The sequence below is a fragment of the Penicillium waksmanii genome, assembly GCF_028829765.1.
Source record: "Penicillium waksmanii strain IBT 27052 chromosome Unknown utg000001l:1.0-4852451.0:1.0-4856178.0, whole genome shotgun sequence".
Lineage (NCBI taxonomy): Eukaryota > Fungi > Ascomycota > Eurotiomycetes > Eurotiales > Aspergillaceae > Penicillium > Penicillium waksmanii.
This window is the reverse complement of record NW_026643248.1, coordinates 3,671,770-3,697,840: the sequence shown is the minus strand read 5'-3', so window position 1 is coordinate 3,697,840 and position 26,071 is coordinate 3,671,770. Positions and strand designations below refer to the sequence as shown.

At 48.4% G+C, this 26,071-nt stretch overlaps 6 protein-coding genes across 6 annotated transcripts; 5 read left to right on the top strand and 1 right to left on the bottom strand.

Moving 5' to 3' along the window:
- Nucleotides 1-3,548: 3,548 nt before the first annotated feature.
- N7481_001335 (histone H1/H5 family protein) lies at nucleotides 3,549-4,769 on the top strand (the record flags this gene model as incomplete). The annotated part of the gene is made up of 5 exons (XM_057260554.1): nucleotides 3,549-3,679; nucleotides 4,024-4,154; nucleotides 4,305-4,384; nucleotides 4,440-4,589; nucleotides 4,653-4,769. The coding sequence occupies 5 exons, from the start codon at nucleotides 3,549-3,551 to the stop codon at nucleotides 4,767-4,769; spliced, it is 609 nt and encodes a 202-aa protein (XP_057128386.1).
- A 4,063-nt stretch (nucleotides 4,770-8,832) lies between these two features.
- On the top strand, nucleotides 8,833-10,020 carry N7481_001334 (uncharacterized protein; the record flags this gene model as incomplete). Its single annotated transcript, XM_057260553.1, has 1 exon — nucleotides 8,833-10,020. One exon carries the CDS (start codon nucleotides 8,833-8,835, stop codon nucleotides 10,018-10,020), a length of 1,188 nt encoding a protein of 395 aa, XP_057128385.1.
- A 155-nt stretch (nucleotides 10,021-10,175) lies between these two features.
- Nucleotides 10,176-10,595, bottom strand: N7481_001333 (uncharacterized protein; the record flags this gene model as incomplete). Its single annotated transcript, XM_057260552.1, has 1 exon — nucleotides 10,176-10,595. One exon carries the CDS (start codon nucleotides 10,593-10,595, stop codon nucleotides 10,176-10,178), a length of 420 nt encoding a protein of 139 aa, XP_057128384.1.
- Nucleotides 10,596-13,502: 2,907 nt separating this feature from the next.
- Nucleotides 13,503-14,668, top strand: N7481_001332 (uncharacterized protein; the record flags this gene model as incomplete). The annotated part of the gene is made up of 2 exons (XM_057260551.1): nucleotides 13,503-13,556; nucleotides 13,712-14,668. The coding sequence occupies 2 exons, from the start codon at nucleotides 13,503-13,505 to the stop codon at nucleotides 14,666-14,668; spliced, it is 1,011 nt and encodes a 336-aa protein (XP_057128383.1).
- Nucleotides 14,669-16,644: 1,976 nt separating this feature from the next.
- Nucleotides 16,645-17,034, top strand: N7481_001331 (uncharacterized protein; the record flags this gene model as incomplete). The annotated part of the gene is made up of 1 exon (XM_057260550.1): nucleotides 16,645-17,034. One exon carries the CDS (start codon nucleotides 16,645-16,647, stop codon nucleotides 17,032-17,034), a length of 390 nt encoding a protein of 129 aa, XP_057128382.1.
- Nucleotides 17,035-24,324: 7,290 nt separating this feature from the next.
- N7481_001330 (uncharacterized protein) lies at nucleotides 24,325-24,900 on the top strand (the record flags this gene model as incomplete). Its single annotated transcript, XM_057260549.1, has 3 exons — nucleotides 24,325-24,570; nucleotides 24,624-24,739; nucleotides 24,861-24,900. The coding sequence occupies 3 exons, from the start codon at nucleotides 24,325-24,327 to the stop codon at nucleotides 24,898-24,900; spliced, it is 402 nt and encodes a 133-aa protein (XP_057128381.1).
- Between the last annotated feature and the right edge of the window lie 1,171 nt (nucleotides 24,901-26,071).

Below are 26,071 nucleotides of genomic sequence, written 5' to 3'. Positions count from 1 at the left end.
CTTAGCTGTACACGGGCCAATTGGCTATCCACATACGCCAAGCTCTTTCGTTTCCGATAGCACGATCAGGGCGTGTGCGACGCGCAAGAAAAAGTCACCCATGTCGTGGTGGACTGCCCAATGCTGAAGGACTTACGGATAGAATTGAGACGGAATGTTGGGGATGCGTTCAGCAGCGTGTCGAGTGTGCCGGGAGGCTCAAAACAAGATGAGAAAGGTGAACCAGACACCGTCTCAAGGGCGAAGACGGTCCAGGCCATATTGGACTTCGCCGAGGCGTCACGACGGTTCCGCAATCGCGCGCCATAAGGGCAGCCTAATAGTGGGAGCGGCAACTAGGCCATGGCAGGCCGTGACGAGGCTCTACGTTCGTTGTCAGGAAGTGGGACAAGCTAGATGTACGGACAGGGATATATATAGCTTGTGGTAACCAGCATATCGCTTTCAAAGTTGATTATAAACCTCACCCACTAGGCTGATAACGGATTCGTTTTTGGTCTAGTTGGGTAAACCAACTTTCAAAATTGCGAGGGGTCAGGGTAAATGAAATCATCACCATCATCGACGGTATAATACCAACAAAGCACGCGATGTGGCTCTGGAGAAATGCCTTGATCTCATGCGTATTTATGAAGATCAAGACCTGGATTTCTTTGTCATGCGTGGTGTTAAGGTAGGTGCCGCCTGGCGATTCGTACGCGACATCGGTTTTTGGGTGAAGCAACGTGGAGAAATTACTTGCTGCGAAAACAATAGTGCTTCAGTCTAGATATTCCAAGCGAATAGAGATTTTTCAGCTGAATTCGGTAATTACTTCCCTACATGAATTTGACACATGGTTTCAAACGGTTGGTTTACCAAGTGCACACCTTTAATATCCATATAATACACTGCTACAGTAGAAGTCAGAAACAGTTCACCTCCAAGGCACTCATACCTTGCTCTAGGCCCGTACCCAGTTGGCATGAGAACACCATATATATAGTGGAGAGGTGATGTATGACGTATAAGGGTGCGATACAGTGTGTACCATTGTGTATTGCTAGAATCTCCTATGAAAAGACAGGAGACCTGACAATCTGGCTTCATCGTTTTTACTGCCATGGTCACTTCCTTGCTTCATCTCCCTCTATGTTCGTCAACCATCCACATTCGGTTCAAGACTGCTCATATCCAGCCACCTCCAAATATCCGCCTTGCTCTTGAACCTCTGCTTGGGGCTCACGTAGAAGCAAAGGGTTTGCTGTTGGTAGCAGTGTGAGCACTGCGGTCGCGCGTGATCGCAGTGGACGTTTGATTCCCGACATGCTTTGCAGTCCAATGAGTCAGTCTGGCATGGCTGTATATAAAGCTGCGGACGGGCCGGATGCGAGTGGGCAGGGGGTTCCACAGCGGACAGGAATGGTTCATCTGTAATTGCCGACCGTAGTAGGTTATCATGGTCAGACGCTTCCCGAGTTGTGGGCGGCCCAACCGGGCACCTAGGGACGGCTGTACTGTCTTCGGCTGGATCTTCGGTCTGAGCAGGGCATCGGCAGGAATCATCCTTGGATTTGAGAGCACTTTCTTATGTTTGTCAGTTATGCGGGAGTCTGAGATCAAACTTCTGTTGACTTGCCGTGACGCCCAACATGTCATTTTGGAAAGAAGAATGCGTCAGCGAGCTTTTACCGCCTGTGAGAGTGGAAAGTTTGTGTCGCTGGCATATCTGGTAGGGACATGGGGAGAGATTCGATTGAAGAGGCTGGCCTGCTCTTCGCCGAGCTTCTGAGATTTCTTTTTTTTTCTGAGGTGAGCAAAATATAAAATATCAACTTGAAGCTTTCAACCGAGAGCGAATACACCCAGCAGCTTTGTGCTGAACATCGAAAGAAATTTGTTGGCTTGAAACGGCGATGGCAGGAGAGTTGCATGCAGTTTTGCGGAGCCTTGGCCGATCCGAGTAAGACTAGTTATGACTGAGCTTGGCCTCGCCAAAACCTGCCCAAGACAACCCAACCGGTTGGGCTGGATCTTAGTCAGCAATCACGTGGGCGGTGTTGAATATCCCGTTGCACAAAGACGTTCTGCGGATGCGCCACCGCCGTGTAGCGGTCTCGCAGCAACTTCGGCACGCTGACCGGGTTTATCCGGACGCGTGGCGCGAAGTACACTTTCTTCAACACCAGGGATTGGTTGAATTTCCCCCGGAGCGTGAGTTTCACCGCTCCAATCCCTTCCCAGCAGATGTGGCTGGTAGCGGCCGAATTCAGGATCCACTGGAGTGACGGTGCGTGGGTATAAAGGGTCGTCGCCCTCGCCCTCACGAAGTTGATCCGCGGTCTCTTGGAAGTCGGCGGGCCCTGTCGTTCTTTAACCTGGCTTGCTGGTATTTTCCGTATGATATTTCTTGGTGAGCCGGAAGTACTCCGTTCTGCCTTCACGGCATGGTCCGTTTGTTGTGGGCGCAATTCAGGGTGTTTCTTCCAACATTGAGCGGACGTGTGGTCTCGCTTCTTGTGGACTGTATTGATGGATGATCCTAGTGTTGCTTCCTCGTTCTGGTCCGAGAAGAGCCTGACGGGACGAGGATCATCTCGGATTTCAGATACACTTGGGCAGATGAGGATAGAAACTCGTGTTCAATGTGAATTTAGATCTGCGAAGGAATGAACTTCGGGAAAGACTGAAGAACGCGCGGCTTACGCGCCTTAGCTCGTTTGTCGCCCTTTGACTTTTCCAATTGCACATCTTGACTCGCTCTCATTGGACTTATGAAAGCCGCTGTAATTGATGGTTCTATTTTTGAGTGGAGGGTCAACAGAAGCAAATTGATTCGATTGCATATCATACCGTTGAGTATTCCCCACTCATGAACAGCACACAGGACAGAACAACTCTGATAGAAGTCCCTAGAAAGCTGGATTCTCATTGAGTAAGATCATCGTGTAGTACAACTGAGGGTTACCAAGCCTGTGAACTGACCTTGTTTGGTATTCTGAGGAGCTAGTTGTTGGCACCCATATTGTGCCATCCTGACAATATCGGGAACTAGTGACAAACTAGAGATCGAAATTCTTCAAAATGATGTCCCGTAATCTGGTTGAACTTGTTTGGACCTGGGTGCAAAATCTCCGCTTTCATGCTTTTGCATTGCTCGCCGTGGGGTACGATATAATATGCCTCTGCGCTTGTGCCGAACTTTCGAAAAGATTCTGTCTCGTTATCTTCCTAAGTGACCAATGAGTCACGCATGTGCTGTGCTAACTGAATATCACACGCCATATACTGGAGCAAGCATCTGGTATGGCGCATATATCTGAACTCGGTGATTCAAGGGGTCGAGGAGGCGCCGAACACTGAAGGAACGGAGATAGCCTGGGGTTCCCGAACGACATGACAGCAGCAAGACCCACTTTTGCGCCCTTTCCAGCCGCGGTTGGAGGAACTACTGCTTCTTCCTTCTACTTTCCTCTTCCCCATCTGCTTTTCCATTATTCCACGCTTCTCATAAGGCATCGCCTTTCACCCCATCTGCTCTCTCATCAGCTAAACTCTCTCACCTCATCATGCCTCCCAAAAAAGCAACTGGCGCGTTCAAGAAGGCCGCTCCCGCCGCTCACCCCTCCTATCGCGGCAGGTTTTCACTGATCCTGAGCCACAGGCCCCGCGTAAATGCGATCGTGGCATCGCCCGTGTCGTGAAATTTCTGCTGATACCGGCAATATAGATATGATCAAAGATGCTATCGTCAACGTGAGTAGACCACCGCCGGTGCCCGGCGTGTTGTGATTCGGGTTGCGCGCCCGAACGTGACGCGTTCGACCGTTTCACTTGAATAGCCACCACAACAATGTGGATGGGCTTCATTTATCCTTTTCAATTGCTGACTGGCATATCCGCCTATAGCTGAAAGAGCGCAATGGTAGCAGGTATTTTTTGCACATTTCAACTCGTCGTCGCGACCTAGAGAGAGACTCCTTCCATGGTCGCGTCGGGCTTTCGTCCCACAAAATGATACTGACTTTTCTTCCCGCAAAACAGCCGTCAAGCCATCAAGAAGTATGTTATTTCGAACAACCAGATCAACGTTGCCTTCCAGGCCACTTTCGATGCCCAGTTCAACAAGGCCATTAAGGCTGGTGTTGACAAGGGCGAGTTCACTCAGCCCAAGGGTGAGTCGCGTTTCCACTCCAGGCTTGTCATCCGGCACGGTCTTTCGTCCCGTTTGATTCCGCGGAACCTGGATCCTGCAGAATCGGTGACGGGGACATCGTCACCATCGCGCTACTTTTGAAATAAGTTGCTAACGTGTCGCATCACAGGTCCCTCTGGTCCCGTGAAGCTGGCGAAGAAGGAGCCCGCCGCTAAGCTTGCGGCGAAAGTCACTAAGACTGCCACCGATGTAAGCTCTCTTCCTTCAATGATGCTCGTTGGCACTGATCTGACAACCCGAATAGAAGACCACCAAGGCCCTCGCCGCCAAGAAGGCCGCTACCAAGAAGACCACGGCAAAGACTACCATCAAGCCTGCAGTGAAGAAGACCGGCCCTAAGAAGGCTGCTGGCAAGCCCAAGGCTAACTCTGGCAACATCCGCAAGACCACCCTCGTATGTTCACCCTCGCTGGCGCGATTTCTCCCGCCGTCATGAATCACGGACTGATTGTGCCAGGCCCCCGCTGTTGTCGAGCAGCCCAAAGTCATCAGCAAGACCAAGTCCGGCCGCGTTACCAAGACGACCGCCCCGCCCGCCAAGGCCGCCAAGAAGAAGCCAACTACCAAGAAATAAAGGGCCCTCTGCCTTTTTCATAGCCGGATGTCGCCTCCCCGATTTTTACATTCGCTCTCCCGGGGAGGGTCATCTTCGTGTTTTGCATCTTCCTTCTTCCGTTGTAATTTTAATGCTCTCAGCCCATTGATATGGTGGCTCTGATGGTTCTCCTTGGTGATTACTTTATCCTGGGATATCTTCGTTATGGTGGCTGAGTGTATTTTTTATCCAAAGTCAAGTAATGGCGTTCTGCGGTGGGGTTCTTATGAGTATTCCTTTTTCTATTGTTCGTGGTTGGAGATTAGTCGAAATTGAATCACTTGGAACCACTTTGGAATATAATGGCCATTGCCATGATTTTGGAAACTAATTCCTTTTTCTCGTTCTTCATGAAAAATGCATTGTGGATTTGGTCATGGGGCCTTCAATTGCAAGCTGTGTATGCTGTCAAAGTGGATAGTGGCGTGGTGTTGAAGACGGCCAGTTTCGACACGACGGTCTCGCGTGAATCGCGTCAAAGTCTAACCATCGATAGGAACCTTCAACGCCATGCGCTCGGATCAGTATAGAGCATCCGCCCCGCTTTTGGAACCTTGCAAAAGAAAAAAAACTCAAATCATTCATAGGTTTGATTAAGGCGAAAAAGGTCCTCAAAGCCTTTTGTACTGTTCTTGAAAAGATAGGGTCTGGGGCAGTGCAGACCTGTGTGTTCTGCAAAGCTTCAGTCGCTTCTCCTCGACTGTCCGGATCGGCGAGCTTGAACCTAGCAGATTCCAGATGCGGGCTTTGGTCGATAACTTGAGTAGTCCCTCCGATATATCAATATCTGCTGACTGGGAAAGTTTCCGAAGGAGGCTGACAGACATCCGGAGAAGGGCATCATGCTTGCTCAGCGCCCTCGAAATTACAACTCGCTTGATTTTTCCGAGTCATGTTCCGATTATTCGTTCGCTCTACGGGTGATCTTTGTTTTTTGACCACCTCAACTGAAAATGGTGAAACCACTTTTCCGTAGTTAGTTGGGCATGTCGACCGAAGTCAGGACCACCCGGCGGTCTTGAATTGAGAGTCATCGGGGCCCCGATTTAGGGCCTGCTCCGCCGAACGCGTGCCGCGGGAGGGACAAGGCGGTGTTGTGCACTCACTCGGCGTAGCGCGTCGTTCCTGAGCGAGTCGGGTGGGACATAGGGGAGATGTCTACTCTGAAAGAAACATCAGCGGCTACGTTTGAAGTCAACAAGCACTTCTTCTTCACCATGTATCACAAACCGACCTGGCATCTTTCGAATACCAATTGGACCATTGTGACCGTCGCGGCAATCGACTGGCCGTACTTGCGAGGCTGCTTCTGCCGGCGAGTCCGTGCCCCTCGGTGGTGACATCAGGAGGCATTCTGGCGGCTTGCGGCTGCATTGAGCATAGCATCGGGGGAACAAGACCAACTTCATTATAGCGACCCGACAACCTGGTTAGTTGGCTTCCAAACTATCTTAGTGATACTTGCAACTTCGTTTATCAAGTAGGCAATGGTGGCAGCTCACCGTCTGCATTGGGACACGGTCAAAGAAATTTGCCGTTGGATACACTCGATCTAGCACCACTTATTAGCCGCTGGCGCAAGATGGGTTTTCGCAACTTACCTTACTCGCGGCCTAGATGAAATTCCCAATAACAGCCACAATACACTACCCCGATCGGACTCTTAGGAACGGCCGGACCAGGGCTGTGTTTCACTGCCTATGTCAGCATGATTTCCGGTGAATGAGGGTGGTAGAGACTTGCCATCAATATAGTCTGGCATCAGCATGGACAAATCAGAGACGAGGTAGCAGGTGTCAGCTCGATCACACGTGCACGACGGCCCGGAATCACTCCGTACCGCGGGGAATGGATGTGGGTCATATCTTCCAATGCATAGTTGTTTCGTCTTTGCTGTTCGTGCGCCAGGCAAATCTTCAACCGTGTCAGGACAAACCATCACTGGAGGGGAGACTCATAGTATTTGGTCTAGGGCAAACTTGGAACTGACCTGAAAATGACTGCTCTCGCGGCGAGAGATCTGGGGTAGTTCCAGTGCTGCGGCCTGGCTTGTCGCTTGCTCAGCTACAACCAGAGCTTGACAGCGCTGGTCTTCAGCTCGTGGTCGGTAATTTGATGCATCATTGGCTGATTCTGCTTTTATAAAACCCGTAGTCTCTCTCGGCGGTCGTCGATGCTAGGCTTCTCTTTATTGTCGCCGGATGCTTCGATGGCTCGCTCAGTTTAGCGCGGAACCGCTCCATGGCTGCCGACGAGCCTTCGAACGGATGTAGAAAATAGTTTCATAGTCGTCGGAATACGGCTGACAATTAACCTTCGATCGGACAGGATAATACTGAAGAGATGAAAACACTTTGGACTGTTGCCGTATGGCTAACCGGAGGGCATCAAGCCTTCCTGAATTGGACCCGCTAAATACGCCAGGCGAAGTGGCCGTTTCAACCAAGTCTTTAAAAACAACGAAGGCGCAAGCATACTGGGAGCCAGTGGCTTGGCCCATCAGGCTAATGCACCTGGCTAAGTTTCAAGGACGGTCGGGCTATATAGCTCGGTCATGTCGAGTGCAATATTGACATTTGCCCTATGGCGAGAATGAGACATCAGCGATGTTTTCTGATGAACGGAGAGCCACAAATATATAGCGTTCGTACTGAGATTCAATATACAATACCTGGCGTTGGAAACGGGCAGTGGCAACGTACCAGGGTGGCGTGCAAGACATCTAGCGGCTTGTGATCGAATGTTTGCCTTCCTATAAAGGGAGTCGTGAGCACAAGACAATTACTCTCTGAATTGCCGTAGTGATTGAAACTTACGTTGTTAGCTATTGTGAGCGCTGCTTTCTGGAAAGGTCAAAGCGGCTGCATAAAGGATGGTTTTAATCTATCGTTAGTCATTAGTAGGGAGCTTATTAGGGTATTTATAACTCACCGTACTCGCAGCTCGGATCGTTTTAGATCATGCAAGGTCCCTTGAGTGGGTTCCCAGAGAAGTAGCGGAGGTGGGACTGGTCTTGAGCATATTCCATGTTAGCACGATTCCAAATGAACGGGTAGCTACACTCGCTTTGTTTTCGAAGACTTCAGTATTGAGCAAAGACAGCTAGCATATACTAGGGTCAGCTTAATCATAAGTGCATGAGTTCGAGGTCAGTCCACACCGAAGGGGAGTTGGCGAAGACGAAAAGCGTTTGATATTCGTGCCGCAGAATAGCAGGGAGGTGCTTGGGAACGATTGTTCTGCTGGCGAAGAGTTGGGTATTTATAGCATTTTAGCCAGTCCTTAAACAGCGCCGGTGTAATGGACATTACGAATTGTGAGGCTATCAACAGAGCTGGTCAATAAACTGCAACTAGCCCAATAACTCCTCATTAAAATTACCCAGCATTCGGAGAAATTTTGACTCTTTCTTGATGATCCAGTATATCAAGGGCATTCTCTCGCCGTTGTCACCCGTTCTAACTCTTCCAACAATATCACAGAAAGTATCGACGACACGTCTCAACGTCCATCAACGTGGGTCCGCATGTCATTTTCACAGGAGACGGCACAACCGCGACAATCTGATTGTCTTTTAGTCACCGATTATGACTGGTATATTTCGGCTGATCACATTTTAATTTCTGCCCCATGATAGATTGAGGTCAGATTTTGGATGTATGGGTAAGTGCCTGCGGATCTGCCTATTTAATCAACAAACCTAGAGGTTGACTCGCCTGGCACGCATTTTATTACAGTAAATAGTAAGAGGTGTAACTAAGAGTTTAATACAAGACACAATAGTGCCATTGCGAATATCTGAGGTAGGTCGTATGGAGCTGAATATCGGAGGTCCTTTTGGGTTGTGTCCTCATAATGGACATGTAAATCAGCTGAGTCTTTGGACCAAGCTTGGTAGTCACATGAAGTCGATGGAGCTAGCACTTGACCATTAAAGCTGGCTCTCAAAGGTTCGGACAGTGTCGATGAATATATAAACGAGGGTCTGTCCAGATAATAGTCTCGTTACGCCAATACTCACCCGTTGGATTACTCGCCAACAATGTCCATTCCAGAAGAAAGACGCGTAGGTGATGATGCCACCAAGGAGGACAGCTTCAAACAGCTAATCGATGAGTATTCAGCTCTGGAACTTGGGGAACGAGAAGCGACCGACGGGTCATTAACCTCCGAGAAAGCTGATAGCGAGGGAGCCCAGGCATCGATAAACTACGCCAGTGACCAGCAGGAGCAAGATGCCGAAGAGATTCACGATTTGGGAACTGAACAAGAGGCGGAAGAGTGGACGAATACATACCGAACACCGACAGAGCAAGCGAAACTCTCATTTTCGGAGAATAGAAGGCTTGGAGATCTTCATAGTAAATTGAGCAATTATTATCTAAGCCATCCCTCACGATTTGATGCACAGTTCAATACAATCAACGGCCAGCTTCAGTCTCAGAATGATGAAGAAGAGGCTGTGAATACCCAAGCCTCGAACTCTCATAATGATGGCCATCCTGAACAAGGATCCGGTGGGGACCCACAGGGTCAAGGTAGCTCTGAAGCCGCCAAAAATCCTCAGACTCCACCGTTCCCTCCAGATGATTTACGCCACACCAGGTCTCTGGAATCATCTCAGATGAGCAACCCCGAAATTGACAAGGATTTTCCAGAGGACAATTCTGCCGAATTGTCTTCGATGGGGATGGAACTTGGCGTAGCGAACTCACCTCGCCAAGGTAGCTACTGTTTACAAAGTCGCAGCGATAATGCTACTGATAACGATGGATCCCTAGGCTACCTTTGTCCAGTCTCTGGTGGCCCATGTGAGCTCTCGTCCAACCGAGAACCCATCAACAATGATCTAGTAGATGGGTGGGGAAATTTTCGCCGATCGACCTTCGTGATTATTCGATGTGGACCACATCACGCGGCCAAGTATCGTTTCGAGTACTGGCCGAACTATAAAAATCACTCTATGGCCAAAATCTCGGATCGGGCTAAACGAATCTCTTCTCTGGAAGACACAGACAGGTCTGGTGAGACGGGTTGGCGGTACGTGCACGAGAACATAAAGGACGTGCATGGCGTGGTTTCAGAAGCGCGCAATCCATGTAAAGATTACATTCAGAACTGGAAGACACTCGCGTTGCACGCATCGGCCCGGAAACGAAAAAGAAATAAATGTAGAGAGGAAGTCGATAAAAGTTTACCGATGAATAGTATGTTTCTCGATAACCAATAGCTGCTATTTGAAATGCAGAAGATGAACTATGTGATGATATTCGGCCTCAGATTTGCAAAGTTCTTGTGGCTTCAGACAATCACCGCACAGGCATGTAAATATCAGCAGCTTGACCGCACCATTGATTTTAGGAGGCTCATACTGCTATTCGAAGATCATTGGTTTTGTAATTCTTCAGTAGCTGTACGTTCATGGAGGGGAAGGGAAGCTCCTCTGGTCTCAGCAATCTTTTTTTCAGGTTGGAATGGTTGGGCACTGGCGTGGCTAGTAGTTTGAACCTTGGGGGCATCAACGCGACGCGAATTGTTATCGACACTTTGTGAGGCACCGAATAATAGGCAAGATAGATCTGGGTCAAACCCCCAAATTTTATCGTCTCCGGTCGCTTCTTCCATTCGAATGACAAATTTTTGGTCGTCTGGGTGTCCTGCGGCAATAACGTGGCCAGTGGCCTGAACCTTCGGGACATCAACGTGACGCGCATTGTTATCAACATTTTGTGTGGAACAGAAGGGTAGGCAGGATAGAAATGGGTCAAACCTCCAAATTTTATCCTCTTTGGTCGCTTCTTCCATTTGGAGGACGGATTTTTGGTCGTCTGGTTGCCTTGCGGTAAAAGAGCTTTGCTTTGGATGAGGAGAAACATGCCCTATGATATTCGAATACGGACATTCAGATTCACAGAATAGCACTATTTAACCAGTTGACCAAGTAGCCTGGGTACCAACCTTGCGAGACAGAACGCAACGCTCGTCCATTATTGTCAGCGGATAGCCAACATGGACCATCGAATCCCCAGAAATCGGTTTCCATCGCGAGTGTAAATCAGATATGGGGTCTCGGCCTTATCAAAGGACTTTGACGATTCAGGAATGGATGGGATTGTGGCCTGGAAAAGGCGGGCTCATTCATTATAAATTGCTCTGATTTGAGTTTATATACGACTATCATGCAGTCCAATGAATATATTCATCAAGAGTAAATGTTGCCGACCGTATGTTCCGTTTGAAACCATATTGGGTGGTATGAAGCCCTCCAAGTGGAGCCCGAATTAATTGAAACTCCTTGCTGTAAAGCTGTTCTAGAATCTGCTGTTGGTACAGACGGCAAAAAGAGCCGAAAGTTGGTTCAACTTGTTTAGTCATGTTATGCAAGGCAGCAATGCGCTAGTTGTCCTGGAAGTTAATTTAGGGAATCATTACTTACGAAGGAACAAAATGTGGTTTGAATTCTTAAAAGCCGTACCAGAGTCGGAACCTGTCATTTCGGTAATTTTGGTGAACTACCGGGAATACGCGAAGAACGAATGGTGTGGGGAGGGGGGGGGGGGATCTCTGGCCTAATGCGGTCTAGCTCGGTATAAGTGGGGCGCTGGGAAAGAAAGCGTGTGTCCGAGGGGTAATCTGTTTTCGAATTCTATTGTACAGGAACGCAGGGCGAGCATAGTGTAGGGAGGTCAGAATCAGAAAAAGGGTTGATCGGCATGTGGAAAAGTAGAGTGCGGGGAACATAAAAACAAAATCTCCTAAGGCAAGATCAGTGGCAATAACATAAAGTTTGACCGTGTGTCAAAGCCAATAAACGCCTAGACAATGAAGCAATGAGAGAGCATGGTCTTGCAGATATAACCCTACAACTTTAAGCCAAGACAGGCCAGTCCGAGGAAGGAAATTCAGAAATTACCGTAATAACAGGTCCCCGCCAAGGAGTTCTCATGCATGCTCAAACACTCTGTACTGTACTCGCTCTCAAGCTTACTGAAACAGATATCAGAACACAACGGTTTCGAAGTCGGGCGCCAAGCGGGCAGCCTAATAACGGAAACGGCAACTAGGCCATGACAGGCCTCGGCGAGGCTCTAAGTTCGTTCAGGAAGTGGTACACCCAACTTGTACGTACACGGATTTATATAATTGTGGTAGGCTGCATATCGCCCAAAGCAGTTGGTTTACCCAACTAGACCAAAAACGAATCCGTTCTCAGCCTAGTGGATGAGGTTTATAATCAACTAAAGCGAGGGGTCAGTGTAAAAGAAATCCATCCATCCATCCATACTGTAACAGATAACTGTAAATTACCGTATATTGCCTTGAGTAGTAATCTGAAACGTACAAAAAGAGATGGACGGAGATTCTGAGGATGAAGGTTATGGTCTCCCATACTTTCTTCCTTTCCGCTACATCTCTCTCAAATTACAAACTGGCATATCGTACACAGCTGAGCCACTATTTCATCTATGACTCAACCACCTGGTATGGCTGATCTATATAACGCTGCTATTAGGTCAACTTTATCTGACATTAATCTTAAAGATAGAACGACCTTGACTGGCAAGGACAAATCACCCGGCGATGAACCCCAACATCAACATCATGACGCGCAAAAATACCACCGTGCCTTATTTTCTCTGGTTGAAAAGATCCATAACTGCAGTGAGGAGGAGCTCCAAGAGCTAGTGATGTCCATCCGAAGCGAGAGTAGCCTGGCTGAGGCTAGACAACAAGCTTTGGATCTCAAATACTGTTGAGGGACGGACGAGCAGCGCTACAAAGAGGATGCCTGTAAGGGGCGGTGAAATGAGCGTTGGATCTACTCCCAAGACCACAACTTCTATTTTGCAATCTACACCCACAATGACAAATTGTTGATAAAGCCAAAGTTTTGAGAATACGCCATGTCAAGGGTGGGGTAATGGCGGGGTAGGAGTGTACAAGAATTTCATGTTGAGTACTGTATTTTACATGAAAAGCTCACCCTGGAAGTTATGTCAGGATGAGGAATTGAGGTATTGGCTAGTACTGAAGATGTCCAATAGAATCAGATGATTGATTGAAGGTTGATGAGAGCGGTTGAACGCCCTGGAGAGTCTGTATCATGCCGATGCGGTGTGTTACGACACCATAACTCCGAATCTATCCCGAATACCATACGAATACTAGGGTAATTACTAGGGGAAGTGGGCGGATTATGAACATCCTATCCCAAAAGGGTATTAGTGGTTTTTAACCACTCCTTTAGTTCGACATATTTCCCAAATAGAGTTGTCTCTCTCCATCGTTGCTTGCTGTCGTCGGCTGAATACACATCGATAGGTTTGTTGATACGGCCATGGAGCCGAGAGTAAGCCATGCCATGCCAATGGTGGGGTAATGGTGGGGTAAGAGTGTACAAGACTTTCATGTTGAGTACCAAGTAAGCACTCATGTTGCGATCTTGGTCCCTTACCGCATATGCTGATTCAGCTCCGGATGATCCCACGTCGCCCCGCCTGTCTGAGCGGCAATTTAAGGCGGTGAACGGGCACTATTCTGCCAACTCTCATTGGTCCGATCATCAGCTCCAATAAGTCGATCATCAGCTCCAATAAGTTCCATCTCCGCTCACCTATTAAGCCTCCTTTTGCTTCCCTAGCCGCCTTAACGAAAAGGCATTGACGCTGCCTCGGGCGGCCTTTCTTTTCCTGGTTGTTATCCACCTTGACAATGTCGCGGCTGGGCTCGGCGGATCAGGATACTCGCAACATCGATATTGCCCAGGTAAGCATTTCTTGTGGTGAGAAGAAAAAGCACATTTCGCTTCTCGATGAATTGCCTATATCAATGCAGGCACGGGAAGGCTGCCAGGACTGCAGATATTTCTGCGAAGAATCCCCTGTGAACAAGTTGGACTGATCGTAAATCCACAAATACAGGTGTCTCTGACTTTGCAAGATCGTTTGGGCCTTGCAAAACTCAAGTACCAGCATGGCCAGCTTCATGGTCCGAACTTCAACCCGCTCTTGGAAAGCGACAATCCCTCCGATTCCTCGCTCGACTTCTCACGCAGCCGTTGCGAGACTCCCTTCACATCTCCTTACCATCGAGCTGCCATCTACTCTAAGGCGCTACCTCGGCCAGCTCGTAATAAGCATGCAGTGACTTTCAACTACCAGGTCATGCAGCCTATGCTTTTCGCCAGCCGTAAACGACTGCGATCCGATGCAGGAGCAGAACTACCGGCAAAATCCCCTCGGTTCTCATGGAAGAGCTCATACCAACTTCCCGAGTCCTCCCCTAGTGTCAATCGACATCTCACAGCCCGGCAAAATCATGTTCCGTCCATGTCGGAGGCATCCGTTCCCGAAATATCATCCCCTGTATATCACGGCTCATCGGATGAGGAGAATGAACCTGATCTGCCCTTGTATAAGTTTCGGAATATGAGCTTCGTGGTGGACTCTTTTTCTCCTCGAATCCCGCCTCCCAAGCACGCCCGCCTGTCATGCAATAATCGAATGTCACAGCACGAAGATGGGGCCGACCTGCGGTATCTCGCAAAATCACCATCAGCTCGTGTCGCAGCCGATTCGTCACAGCAAGCTTTACTGCCTTCTACTCCGCCCAGCAAACACGTTGCCCTGCCGTCGTTGACCCCGAATCTTGGAACTCCGGACCAACAGTTCAACTTTGCTGATTTCGTGAATGTGACACCAAGCCCTGTTCAGCCGGTGTGGGTTGATCGTACCCCTCGCTACCCTGGCCGCACACCTCCGTCCACAAAGGACGCTCGCAAGCGATTGAATTCCGATGAGCTCGTGCCTGACAACACCCTTAGTCCGGAAGTTTGCCAATACAATGACCCTGTTTTGCAACTAGGTGGTCAGCTGTGATCCTAATATCTGCACCTCGTTCTCCTTACACTCATCTATCTTCGATTATTAGTCTATATACCCCCTTATTCCCTTTCGAATCCTCTAATGGTCTCTAATGATTTCTTCATTTACACAACCTTGACGTGGTTTTTTTGTGATAGGCCATGTCCAATCTGGCGAGTTGCTGCCTCCACCTGCATCTACGGAGTTTCCTATTCAAGTTTCTACTTGGCCCGAGATCTACCTTTTTGTATCCGGCATGATAAATATCCACCAGCGGATTGCGGATCGGCCCGTTTGGCAATCAGTTATGTATGTGAAACATTTTTACTTCCAGCCTCCCTTCATATACTCTACTCTAATAACTTCCTAACCACACAACTTATTATGATCCCGGATCTCGCGTGAGCGATTTCTAGTTATGGGTGAGCTGACAAGAGACCTGTCCTATTGTTCAATACCGGATCAGTAGCCACTTAAACTTCTGATACAAAAAGAGCCTGTAAGGGAAAATTAGAATGAAATTGACATAAAACCAGAACAGTGTGATGTTAGGTAGGCTCAAAGGCCAGTAATTATACTGGTGCTCGGCTATCCTGCGATCCGGGGTGATTCTCGCCTCACTCGCCTTCATTTTACCCTAGTCGCGCAACTGTCAAGCAGAGACCAGCCTTTTACCTCCAATAGGAGAAAATGACTAGCGTCACCGGCCTAGGGTGTACGGCTTCTACAGTCTATAGTCGGAAGGTACCGCCCATTTGAGAAGGTAAGTGCGCAAATAGATTATTTGAATAGTCATCAAGGGAGAAGTATTTTTTTTTACATTTGTCGGACAGAATAATGGCCCATTCGCATTATTTCCGATGAGATCCGACAATACATAAGTACTCGCTTCTCCATCGCCGCCTAAACCAATACGATGCGGGAGTTTTGGGGCCAAAAAAAGAAACTTTGTTAGTGACCGATTTCTCGAATCGCTGAAACAATGTCCAATCGCTACGACCTTGATCGCTTGCGAGCCATTGCTATTGGAGGATATGGAGACTATCTAGCCTTCTTTGTCGAATATCGGGGCACAAGTCTTGGAATTTTGACAGGGACTGCTCGGTTAGAATTTAGTTGCTTATTCCCTCCCTCTCTTTCAAGAGGATTAAATGGAAACCCAAAAGGAATAGCAGGGCGCCTAGTTGATTCAATTTTCTTATCAAAAGCTCACTATTATTCTTTGTCTTTAAAGGAGACGTAGGAAAATGATGTCCCCTCCTATAGTTGATCTGGTCCTTGCCATATTAATCTTTGGTTCAGCGGCGTTGTGCCAATATAACTCTGATAATTATGATCCTTCATCGAGCTAACGGCTGGCCAATGCATCTTCCTCTATTTATAGGTGGGTTGAATCGTGAGTCGTACCTGAGAAACCGGTGATTGTTCTCCGAATTAATATCGACAAAGATATTATAATGGGACGTCTAGAATAACCTTCAATCCGTACGCCGGTCTCTTAGAAAACAGGTGATTAATCGGGATGTCATTTATTGCAAAAATCTTGCGGTTCCTCACTCCATTGGCGAATTTGACACGACACTTGCAATCACGGAACCCGCGGAGATGGCGAGTTCCCTCTTCAGCCTTCGGAACCCGGTTGATTTCTATCTCAATATTTGGTCATTGGCCTCTGATACTGCTGGACTGTCCAATATCGTCTCTGAGCCTGGGGTTCCTTCAAGAAGATGGATGAACAAATCATCTAAGTACGTCAATGAAACAGAGAATAATAGAAGGTCTGAGGCTAATCGGATCTAGCATATTCATGAATTATGGATACGCAGAGATGGGAAATCAACATCACTGTTAACCGGACTTCGGGCGCACCATATAATGCCACTGGTGTATTGGGCGATGATTACGATACTACACCCATGTATTTCAATATGGACAGTTGAAACATCAGCTCGTCTGAGAAAATATGGTCTGGCTCCTTGCTCAATAGGGAAATGTGGAAGATACTTGGCGGTGATACCTACCACTACGATTGGGCATACCCAGATCCTACTATAAACTTGGAATTTGACAGCAAAGCCGCTAATGTTTCAATGGGCGCATATCTTCGTGCAATGACCTCCTCGAACTATACACAAGCAGAAAAGGACCTGCAGGTGCGTGTTCCTAGATACATCAATGTGATCTTTCACGGTGTCGTCGATAGCTTGCAGTCCGATGTTATGGTGAATGACAGCGACACACCCGTTTGGTTGAGATCGGTCGGGCTCAATAACAACTCGCTCAATATTCAATACAATACTGCGATGAACGCCAAGTCAGAATGGGGAATAGGAATGACCTTGTTCGCTTTCCTTCTAGCCCCTCTGGCCTTTTATATCTAGTGGACCACTTTGCTAAAATACTAATCAATGGTGTCCTTGTTGGCTACGAATGGCATAATTAGGCTTCAACAGAGCCCACATCGGCCCAGGCCCAGGCCAGCCCAACCTACGAATGTGTTGGGCCATGGGCCCTGGCCCCAATTGGCCCAAAAACAGTACAAACATGCCTAGGTTCCCTGGATATATAATTTATGCGATTTCTGGCAGGCTGGGCTCAGTGTGGTCCTCGACAGTAGGAGAAGGAGCCACTTCTGTCACCATCTCATCATTCAATTTATCATTTGGCTCCTCAGTATCACTGATTGGTTCCACTTAAACCTCATCAAGCCTTTCGTCCTTCTCTTCCTTTGCTACTCCAATCTCTTTCTCTTGATAAGAATTTCTCGAGCCGCTGAGACTATTTCTCTTCAAGATCAAATCGTGAATTACAAAGGAAGATCAACAGCTCTTGAATTGTTTCGGATTCCATCCTTCCTCGTCGATAATGACAGATATCTCGAGCAGTATTAAACAGTCGTTCAACACCAGCACCGGTTGCTGGAAATGAGGGGACATCTCGCGCAAGAGCTGCAATCGCCGGAAAGCGGCCTTAATTTTCTCTCCAGAACGCAAGAGGTCCAATGTCAATTATATCTTTAAATCGATTAATACTGTATAAAAGTGAATTTCGTTAAAACATACCACTGTCAAGATATTGCGTCAGTCCATCAGCGGCTGTCTTTGGCTACTTTTTACTTCCATTCAACATCTTATCAAGCTTTGAACTTAGTCTGACTGCTACTTGAGAGCCTCCTTGCGAGCCTTGATATCAGAAAAACAATCCTGGTATGGGGCAAGAGCATCTTGAAAGGATTTACGATAAGTATCGCACCACTTTTGATCCCAATAATCTGTCAGAAAAGGCTGAAACTTGTTAACAATCGCAAGCATTGTATTGACCGCATAGATATACCCTCGAACATTATCAGTCTGAGAGTAATACTCATCCAGCTTTAATTGGCACGTTTCGAGTGCGTCAAGCATATGTTTTTTCCATGGGATACGCTTCCGTTGGCGCTGCTTCATTGACTGCTCAAGATGTTCAAGAGTTTGTTGTAAACTTTGAACACATAATGCGCAGTGATATCCCCAGTCTTTGAAAGTTGAGTGGTATAGTCAAAGAATAGCTCAGTGATGCAAAGAAGATAGTCTACTTGGCGCCACTTATCATTATTAAGTAAAAGACCCTCACGATCATACTCAACGCAGAAGGGTGTAAAGATTAGCACGGAGCCGCTTTACGCGACGAAGCATTAGGAATGTTAAGTTCCACCGAGCCTTCACATCCTGGATCGGCATAAGCTTTGGGTACCTAGTCTGGAGATTACTGAATGTCTCCCGACGCTGAGGACTTACGTTCACATAGATCGCAAGATAGCGGATCTTATTTAATGTGTAGGAGATCTCTCTCCCCTGGTGTTATGCATTTACCTGGACCATTGAAGACTGTTGCTCTGTCCACTTTGTCTCAGTTGTGTCGTTTAATGACACTGCCTTGATATGACCAACAAGCTGGTTAAGGCTGAGCTGGATAATATGTTCAAGGCACGGAATTCGGATAATAAGAACACCATCCGATAGAGCTTGCTGAGTGAATCAACCAATGTCTTGTTGTTTGATGCGTTATCCGTAGTCACACCAAATACCCGGTCTTTAATCTCATGCTTCACAAGGTTTTCCACAAGGACACTACTTATGTTCGCACCAGTATGCGCCCCATGAATAGGTTTGAAATCAAGTAGCACCTCCCGATAGACCAAATCAGCATTGAAAAAATAGCCAGTGATCGCCATAAAAGCCTGAGAATATGGGATTAAAAACTAGCCTTATACCTCTTGAAACATCAATGGAAAATCGTGACAGCCGAAGCAACCGGCTGGCTGTGTGTTTCGCGAGGCAGCTTCTGCCGGCGAGTCCGTGCCACTCGGTGGTGAAATCGAGGAGGCATTCGGTCGGGTTGCGGCTGCCTTGGGCATAGCATCGGGGGAAAATAGCCAACTTCATTACAGCGACTTGACAACGTCGTTAGTTGGCTTCCAAATTATTCTAGTTATGAGAACGTACTTGCCAGCTTCGTTCATGAAATGGGTCCTGGTGGCAGCCTTGCATCACCTTCTGCATTCGAACACAGCCGAAGCAATTTGCCGTTGGATACACTCGATCTAGTACCAATTATCAGCAGCTGACGCAAGATGGTCGTTCGAAACTTACCTTGCTCGCGGCCTAGATAAGATCCCCCTATACCAGCCATAATACACTATCCCGATCGGACTTGTGGGAACGGCCGAACCAGTGTTATGTTTCACTGCCTCCCCATATCAGCATGACTTCTGGTGACTGAAGATGGTACAGACTTGCCGTCAATGTATTGTAGTATCAGCAAAGGCCAACCAGAGATGTAGCGGGCTCAGCTCGATTACACGTGCACGAGGGCCCGGAATCACTCCGTACCGCGGGGAATGGATGTTGGCAATATCTGCCAATACATAGCTGTTTCGTCTTTGCTGTTCGTGCGCCAGGCAAATCTTCAACCGTGTCAGGACAAAGTGCCACTTATGGAAAAATCCATGATATTTGGTCTAGGTTTCACTAGGAACTGACCTGAAACGACTGTTCTCGCGGCGAGAGACCTGGTAGATCCGGTGCTGCAGCCTGGCTTGTCGCTTGCTCAGCTACAACCAGGCTTGACAGAGCTGGCCCTCAGCCTGTGGCCAAAAGCTCGATTCGTTGCTGATTGATATTATCCCCGGACAAACCGTGGTCTTTCTCGGTGGTCGTCGATGCTCGGCTTCTCTTCGTTGTCGCTGGATGTTGCAATAGCTCACTCGGCCTAGCATCGGACCGGATCATGCCGTCGTCGAAGCTTCGAATCGGATATGGGACAAGGGGTGCAGGGCCGTCGGGATACGGAAGCTAATATAGTGACAGTTAACTTTGGTCGGACAGGATGAAGCCGGGAGAGATAAAAACATGTTGAAACTCTACCATATGGCTAATCAAAGGGCACTCAGCCTTCCTAGGGTTGTTCCGTCAACGTGGGCGAAATGGACGTTTCAAGCAGGTATCTTGGAACAGCGAAATAGAAACGCACTGGGATTCATTGGTCCGGCCCGACATGCATCCTTAGTTTTTAGGACAATGGGGAAGTACGGCTCGGTCGTGGCGAGTGCTGTAGCGGCAATCATCGTACTTGAACTCATCAGGGCAGCTAGTAGCACGAGAATGCGTTGCGAAGAATGAAGTCCCTCAAAGCGAATTGTAGTAGCAGCACTGCTCATGCCCCCAGGATCACATCCATAGTTCCTAGGAGAACCAGGTTCCGGGAGCCCCCCACGTATTTCCAGGCACTGCCTTCAAGCCACAATGGGGCTGCTACTTGAAGCAATGCACTCTAGATGCAATGAGACTACAGTGGAGCGTTCAATGTGAATCTTGGTCCTGATTCCTGCCCTTGGTCTTATTTGAGTGGGTGTGACGGTTCATCATTATGCCATTCCGAAAGCAACTAGTCGAGGTTCTGTCCAAATAGACCAAGCCGACTATATGTCCCGTTCGTCCGCTATACGAGACACCCTCACCCATATGGGCCCTATCATTTAATCTTACAGCATTTTGTTCCGTTTGACTTTTCTATCCTTCTCTAAGGCCAAGAATCCTTGCATGTGTGATTTTTGTTAGGTAGGCCGAATTCAGTCAACCAGTCATTTTGACTCGTCTGAATGACCGGTTCTCTGTGACTTCGCTAATGTCTTCTCGAGCGCCAGGAGATGCCGGAAACTTACGTCGGTGACTCCCATCATGCTCTCGTAAGGCTACCGAGAGAGGATATTGACCAGGGCACAGAGCTAAATGAACAATATGTAGCCTGTCATGGACCATCCACTCCGTGTCAAAGTGAGCTACAACTCTCATTAATCGTCGTGTTGTTACGAGGACAGCGAAAGGCGATAGCAATGTGAGGGTGATTTGAGACACGACTTGCTCAGTCCATATACTTCCGTCTTTTGCTTCTCGGCTCTTGGGCAGATGAAGCTGTTTTTCTCTCGATCCGCGGCGGACCCGAATGATCGATTGGCCCGTGCCTGTGTTGGACATCAACGAGAAGCTGATCGCCAACGACGATGGATTGCCCGGTCTCCACCACTGCTAGGGGATACATAGGCTCCGGTATTAGACCGTACAATGCAGACCTTTCGTTGAGTGAAACCATCGCGTAGTACCTTTTGAATTCATCCAAGTCTGCGAACAGGCATTGTTTGGTCCGCTGCGGAACGAACTGCTGACGGCACCCACAGACTGCAAGGTTCGACGAGTCCAGAACTATATGGCAAGTATCAGAATTAATTGTCAGCCCTAAGCGACGATCGATCGAGGCTTACCTGGGTTCGGATGCAGAAGCTCCCGCTTCATGCTGATACAGCTTTCCTCGTGTAGTATCACATGATACGCCGCCCCATCCAGACCATGCTTCCGAAACAGCTCTGTCTCGTTATCTTCCCAAGCAACCGTCAAGCCGCCCTTCGAGGGCGTCAAAGTGATCTGGTGTGGCATGTACCGGAGTAGACGTCGGATATGGCGCATATACCTCATCTCGGTGGTCCGAGGGGTCTGAGAGCCTCCAAACACCGACGAGATGGAAAGAGATAAGAGCTCCTCGATGATGTGGCCGCAAAAGAAGGGTTCGCGCTTTCCACTTTCCCTCTTCGCACTACGAAGGATCCAGTTCCGGCACGATGTTCGCTGATGTGTATCGTCAAAGTCCAGCCATCGGCGGTGGACCTTCAGTGTCCTTTTCTGAGGGTTATACACAACATCCGCCCTACTATCGAATCCTTCGACATAAGCCACTTGAATCACCTGCATCGAATCCAATAAGGCAAAGCATGCTCTCAGTGCCTTCCGCACAGTTCTCGAGAAGGTGGCACTCGGGGGGGCTACAGACCTCGGCATTTTGGAAAAGCATTGAAAGTTCTTCCGCAGCACTGCGGATAGGCGTAATCGACCGCAGTAGGCGCCACAATTCTCGCGACAGCTTCATGGGCTTTTTTCCAATGGTCTCTCGTATCATCTTGACATCCTAGATTTGCGTTAGCCTGTGACAAGGGATACGGATATTGGACTTCCGACAAACCTGGACTCCGGATGTTTCGCAATAGAAAAAGTCCTTGCCCTTGGACTCGTGTAGCAAATACGTCCAGATGCGGGATATCGTCGAGGGTAAGAGCAAATCAGCAGCCAGACTAACGTCCATCAGCGCTGGTGTCTTTCGGAGGAGGCTCACGTATATCGGAAGAAGGACGTCCTCGTGCGTTTGAAGGGCGGACTCCCAGATCCGGCACACTCGCTCTGCCAGTCCATGCCGGTCCATGAGCCATCGCCGATCGCGATTGAATTTCCCCTCTGTAAAGTTATAACCAAGTTTGAACGGGTAAATCGAGTTTGTTCCAGAGATTAGCAAACCGTGGGCATAAATCCTACCAAGGAGATTTTGGTCAAAAAGCAGGTCCCCGTGGCTTGTCTCGACAACCGAGGACGGGTAGGCGAGGCCACGAATATCCAACGATATTTGCAGCCACTCAAGAAATTCTTCAGGTGCCACCGGCCGACCCTGGGTGGTGCGTCCAGGGCCGATGAGCACGGCAACATCACGCTCGGGATGGAAGCGCAATCCGGCAATATCTTCGGCCCAGTCCGTCCGGGTGGACCCAGATTGGCGCGATGGGGTGATGGTGCAATGGAGGCGAGACTTGCATGGCTCCCGCAAATAAAAATTCCAGGAACACCGGCTGGCCGCCACTTGCAACCTATACCCATCCCGAGACAGCGCCACGGCTGCCAGCTTGAGTCCGTCGCCGTGGGAACCCGCCAGTTGGTTCTGGTCGCTCTTGGTCGTGAAGCCCAACAATCGAGAGCCTCGAAGGGCAATTGCAGGCAGGCGTTCGCCAAAGTGACCCGACTGGACTTTTTGTCATACTTGATGAATCCCAGGGATCGGCGGCCCTCGGGGTCCGCGGGGTCTGGCGCCATGACGGCATAGTGATCGCAGGCGTCGACGAAGTATGCCCGGAAGGCCATTCGATCGATCTGGAACCGTTCCAAGATGGCGTCCTTCCTGTTTTCTGATTTAGCGTCATGATCAGAGGAGACGACGGACACATACCAATTCTGATACAATTCCCGAAAGGCATCGGCAGAGGTCCAGTGACTCACGTAATGAGGGGAAATCCCGAGCGAGACAATACGCCGCGAATGCACAGCGGCTAGAGATGATCTTTGCTGGCACTGAAGGAGTTCGCGTTCAAGCTGCTGATTCGCGTCAGTCATTTCACAGCTATCGTCGCTAGAGTCAATATCTATGCGGTCAGCCATCCTTTTGCAGTGGAGGTATCCCTGGGAATCTAGGTTCTTTGTCGACTTTTTATATTCCGCCCGTCAGTGACTCTAGCGCATAGTCTAGTACAGTAATCCATGGCCAGCTGGAAAACGGTAACCAACGTCATGATATCAAGATAGAATCAAGCAAAGGGTCTTGATCGGAGAACGATGATCAACCACCACCAATCGTGCAGCTGATTGCGCCATCCCTTCCACCTAGACATATGTATCATCCTGGGCCTTGCCACAGATCTTTCCATCGCCGCCTAGCTTCAAAGATGATACAAGGCCTTTGATCATATACGGATGTCTTCAGTCGTAGCCTTGCGACGATTCCGCATCGTCGATCAACATTACGCAACAGTGACACCCAAGTTGTCAACAAGCATTAAAATCGTTCCATAATTGGGAGTGCATCAAGTAAGTTCAAATCATCTTGATGGGATGAGTCCACGACACGCTGTTTCTGGCCGACTCTGCGGACTGACCGCGGTGGAGCACGTTTCACCTGCGTCACCAACGTTGACGAGGCAAATTTTTTGTCACCCTTCACCTGGGCCAACCAGGGGCATCCGGTGGGGCGAGCAATCCCCCCTTCGTTCCCTGAATCAATTCCCGACGAGTCAACCATCTTAATGCCCAGTTATGGTCCCTGCCAACATATCGCGGAATTTCCGACTTGGACGCGTGCACAAAGCAGGCCAATGCGAATGATGTTTGTTTATTCTTAAAACTTTGCAATATGTGCCTCACCCGTCATCACATAGTTTCAACCCCAAGCTACCGAACACTGTCCGCCCATGATTCTACATATAAATTGAGATGATCTTTGCACTGCTTAAATTTTCTAGTCACCTGTGCCACATCATTTCACAGATGTCAGAAAAAGCAGGAGAATGTGACAACGACCTCTTCGAGGTTCTATCCGGTTACGGAGACCTCGATATTGAAGAAACGGTTGACGATTCTACTTCTACAGAAGGTGACATGTCGGAAACCAGCGAGGATCGCAGATTTGTGGCATCAGAGAGCGATGATGCCACATATTCCGACGAAGAGTCGCTAGGATCCAGTTTTCCCTGCATACACCACCTCATGGATGGTCAGGAGACATCGAGCACTGTAAGTGTGCCCATGGGATTTCTTTGGGCTGCCGAGCTAACGGGAGCAACCAGGTCGGCAAAAAGATACCGATTAGCTCCATTGCCTCTCGCTTGATCTCCGAAGATGGAATTTCAGTGGTACAGTATTTGGTCTTGTGGCAATCGTGGGAGCGCGAGATGCCGCATGAGTATGATGTGAGCGAGGATCTGTCTTCTTCGCCAAGGTCATGTATATAATACGAGAAAGTTTTGGATGCTTTCTCATTATTCAACATCAAATTCTCACCACCAAACTTCTATGCAATATAGAGCTGATATCGAGCTGAACACGCAAATTGAGTCAGCTTGATCTCAGTGGATGGCAAGTCGGTCAGTCTCGCGTTTTCTTCGGAGCAGAATACCGATAGATAAAGTGCCCTCTGAAGATTTCAAAGATCAGATATATTTGCTTCGGAGCTCAACTTCTTTCCTTCTGAAATATATCGTCTTAGCGCTGCAATAACAACCAGAATAAGGCAGCAGTTCTGTCCAGGAACTTTAGAACCCATCGAACACATTATAAATATTGCGTATACGGAATTCATACGTGCACGAGTGTTGTGAATCCCGTTAAAGTCATACGAGGGGATCTCCTTACGTGCGGTTCATGATTATGAACTTGAAAGTCCGCCTGTCTGGATTTGTCACACAACTAAGAACTTTAAATTAAGGACGTCTTCATCGAAAGTTTTCTAAAATGTTAATTACAGAAAAAAGTAAATTTTGTTGGACAGGAGATGGCCCTCACTAGACACAGTAGCGTATCGTATCTCCTGATCATCTGAGTATCTAAATATGACATAATTCCGTCTGTCTAGGATAGACTAATCATCATCTATGCAAGATGATTGATGTGAAATGGTACTGTTACCAACGAGGGAAAACGAGCTACAGGTGCCATTTCTTTCAAGCAAGCCTGAGCAGTTAATTGCCAGACTTTGGTCACTGTCAAGATTGAAATTGCGAGCCTATCAATGTAAAAGGTAAGGTGTAACCCAGAGTTCCAGCCAAAATAGATCCCATTATGGCGTATAAGCCCCATGATGTCTTCGGCCTGAATGTTCCTTGGCTCGCAGCCGCTGGTGTAGCAGCCGTTTCTATGCCTGATGGCAGCTTCGTAGGAGACGTTGCCAGGGATTCCTGAGTGGAGAATGAGGCGCTCAGTACGCCCGGGGAATTTGATATCGTTGTCATAACTGGTATTGTCATCCAGTTGAGGTCTTTGGGGGCTAGTGTGGCGTGAACCGAAATCTTGTTGGTAGCATAGCAGAACGCATACGTCGTTCCAGTAATATGACACGAAAGGGACGCGGTGCTGCAATAATTAATTAATATCAAAAGTTCTTTGAGTGCGTACGGGGTACCAACCTATTCTTTTTGTTGACATCCACCAGCTCTACGGAGTCCTTCTTAAGGATAGCCGTCATTCCTGCTTCAGAAACGCCGCAGTCAGATGCAGCGACGGTTTGAGGGCAAGTCAC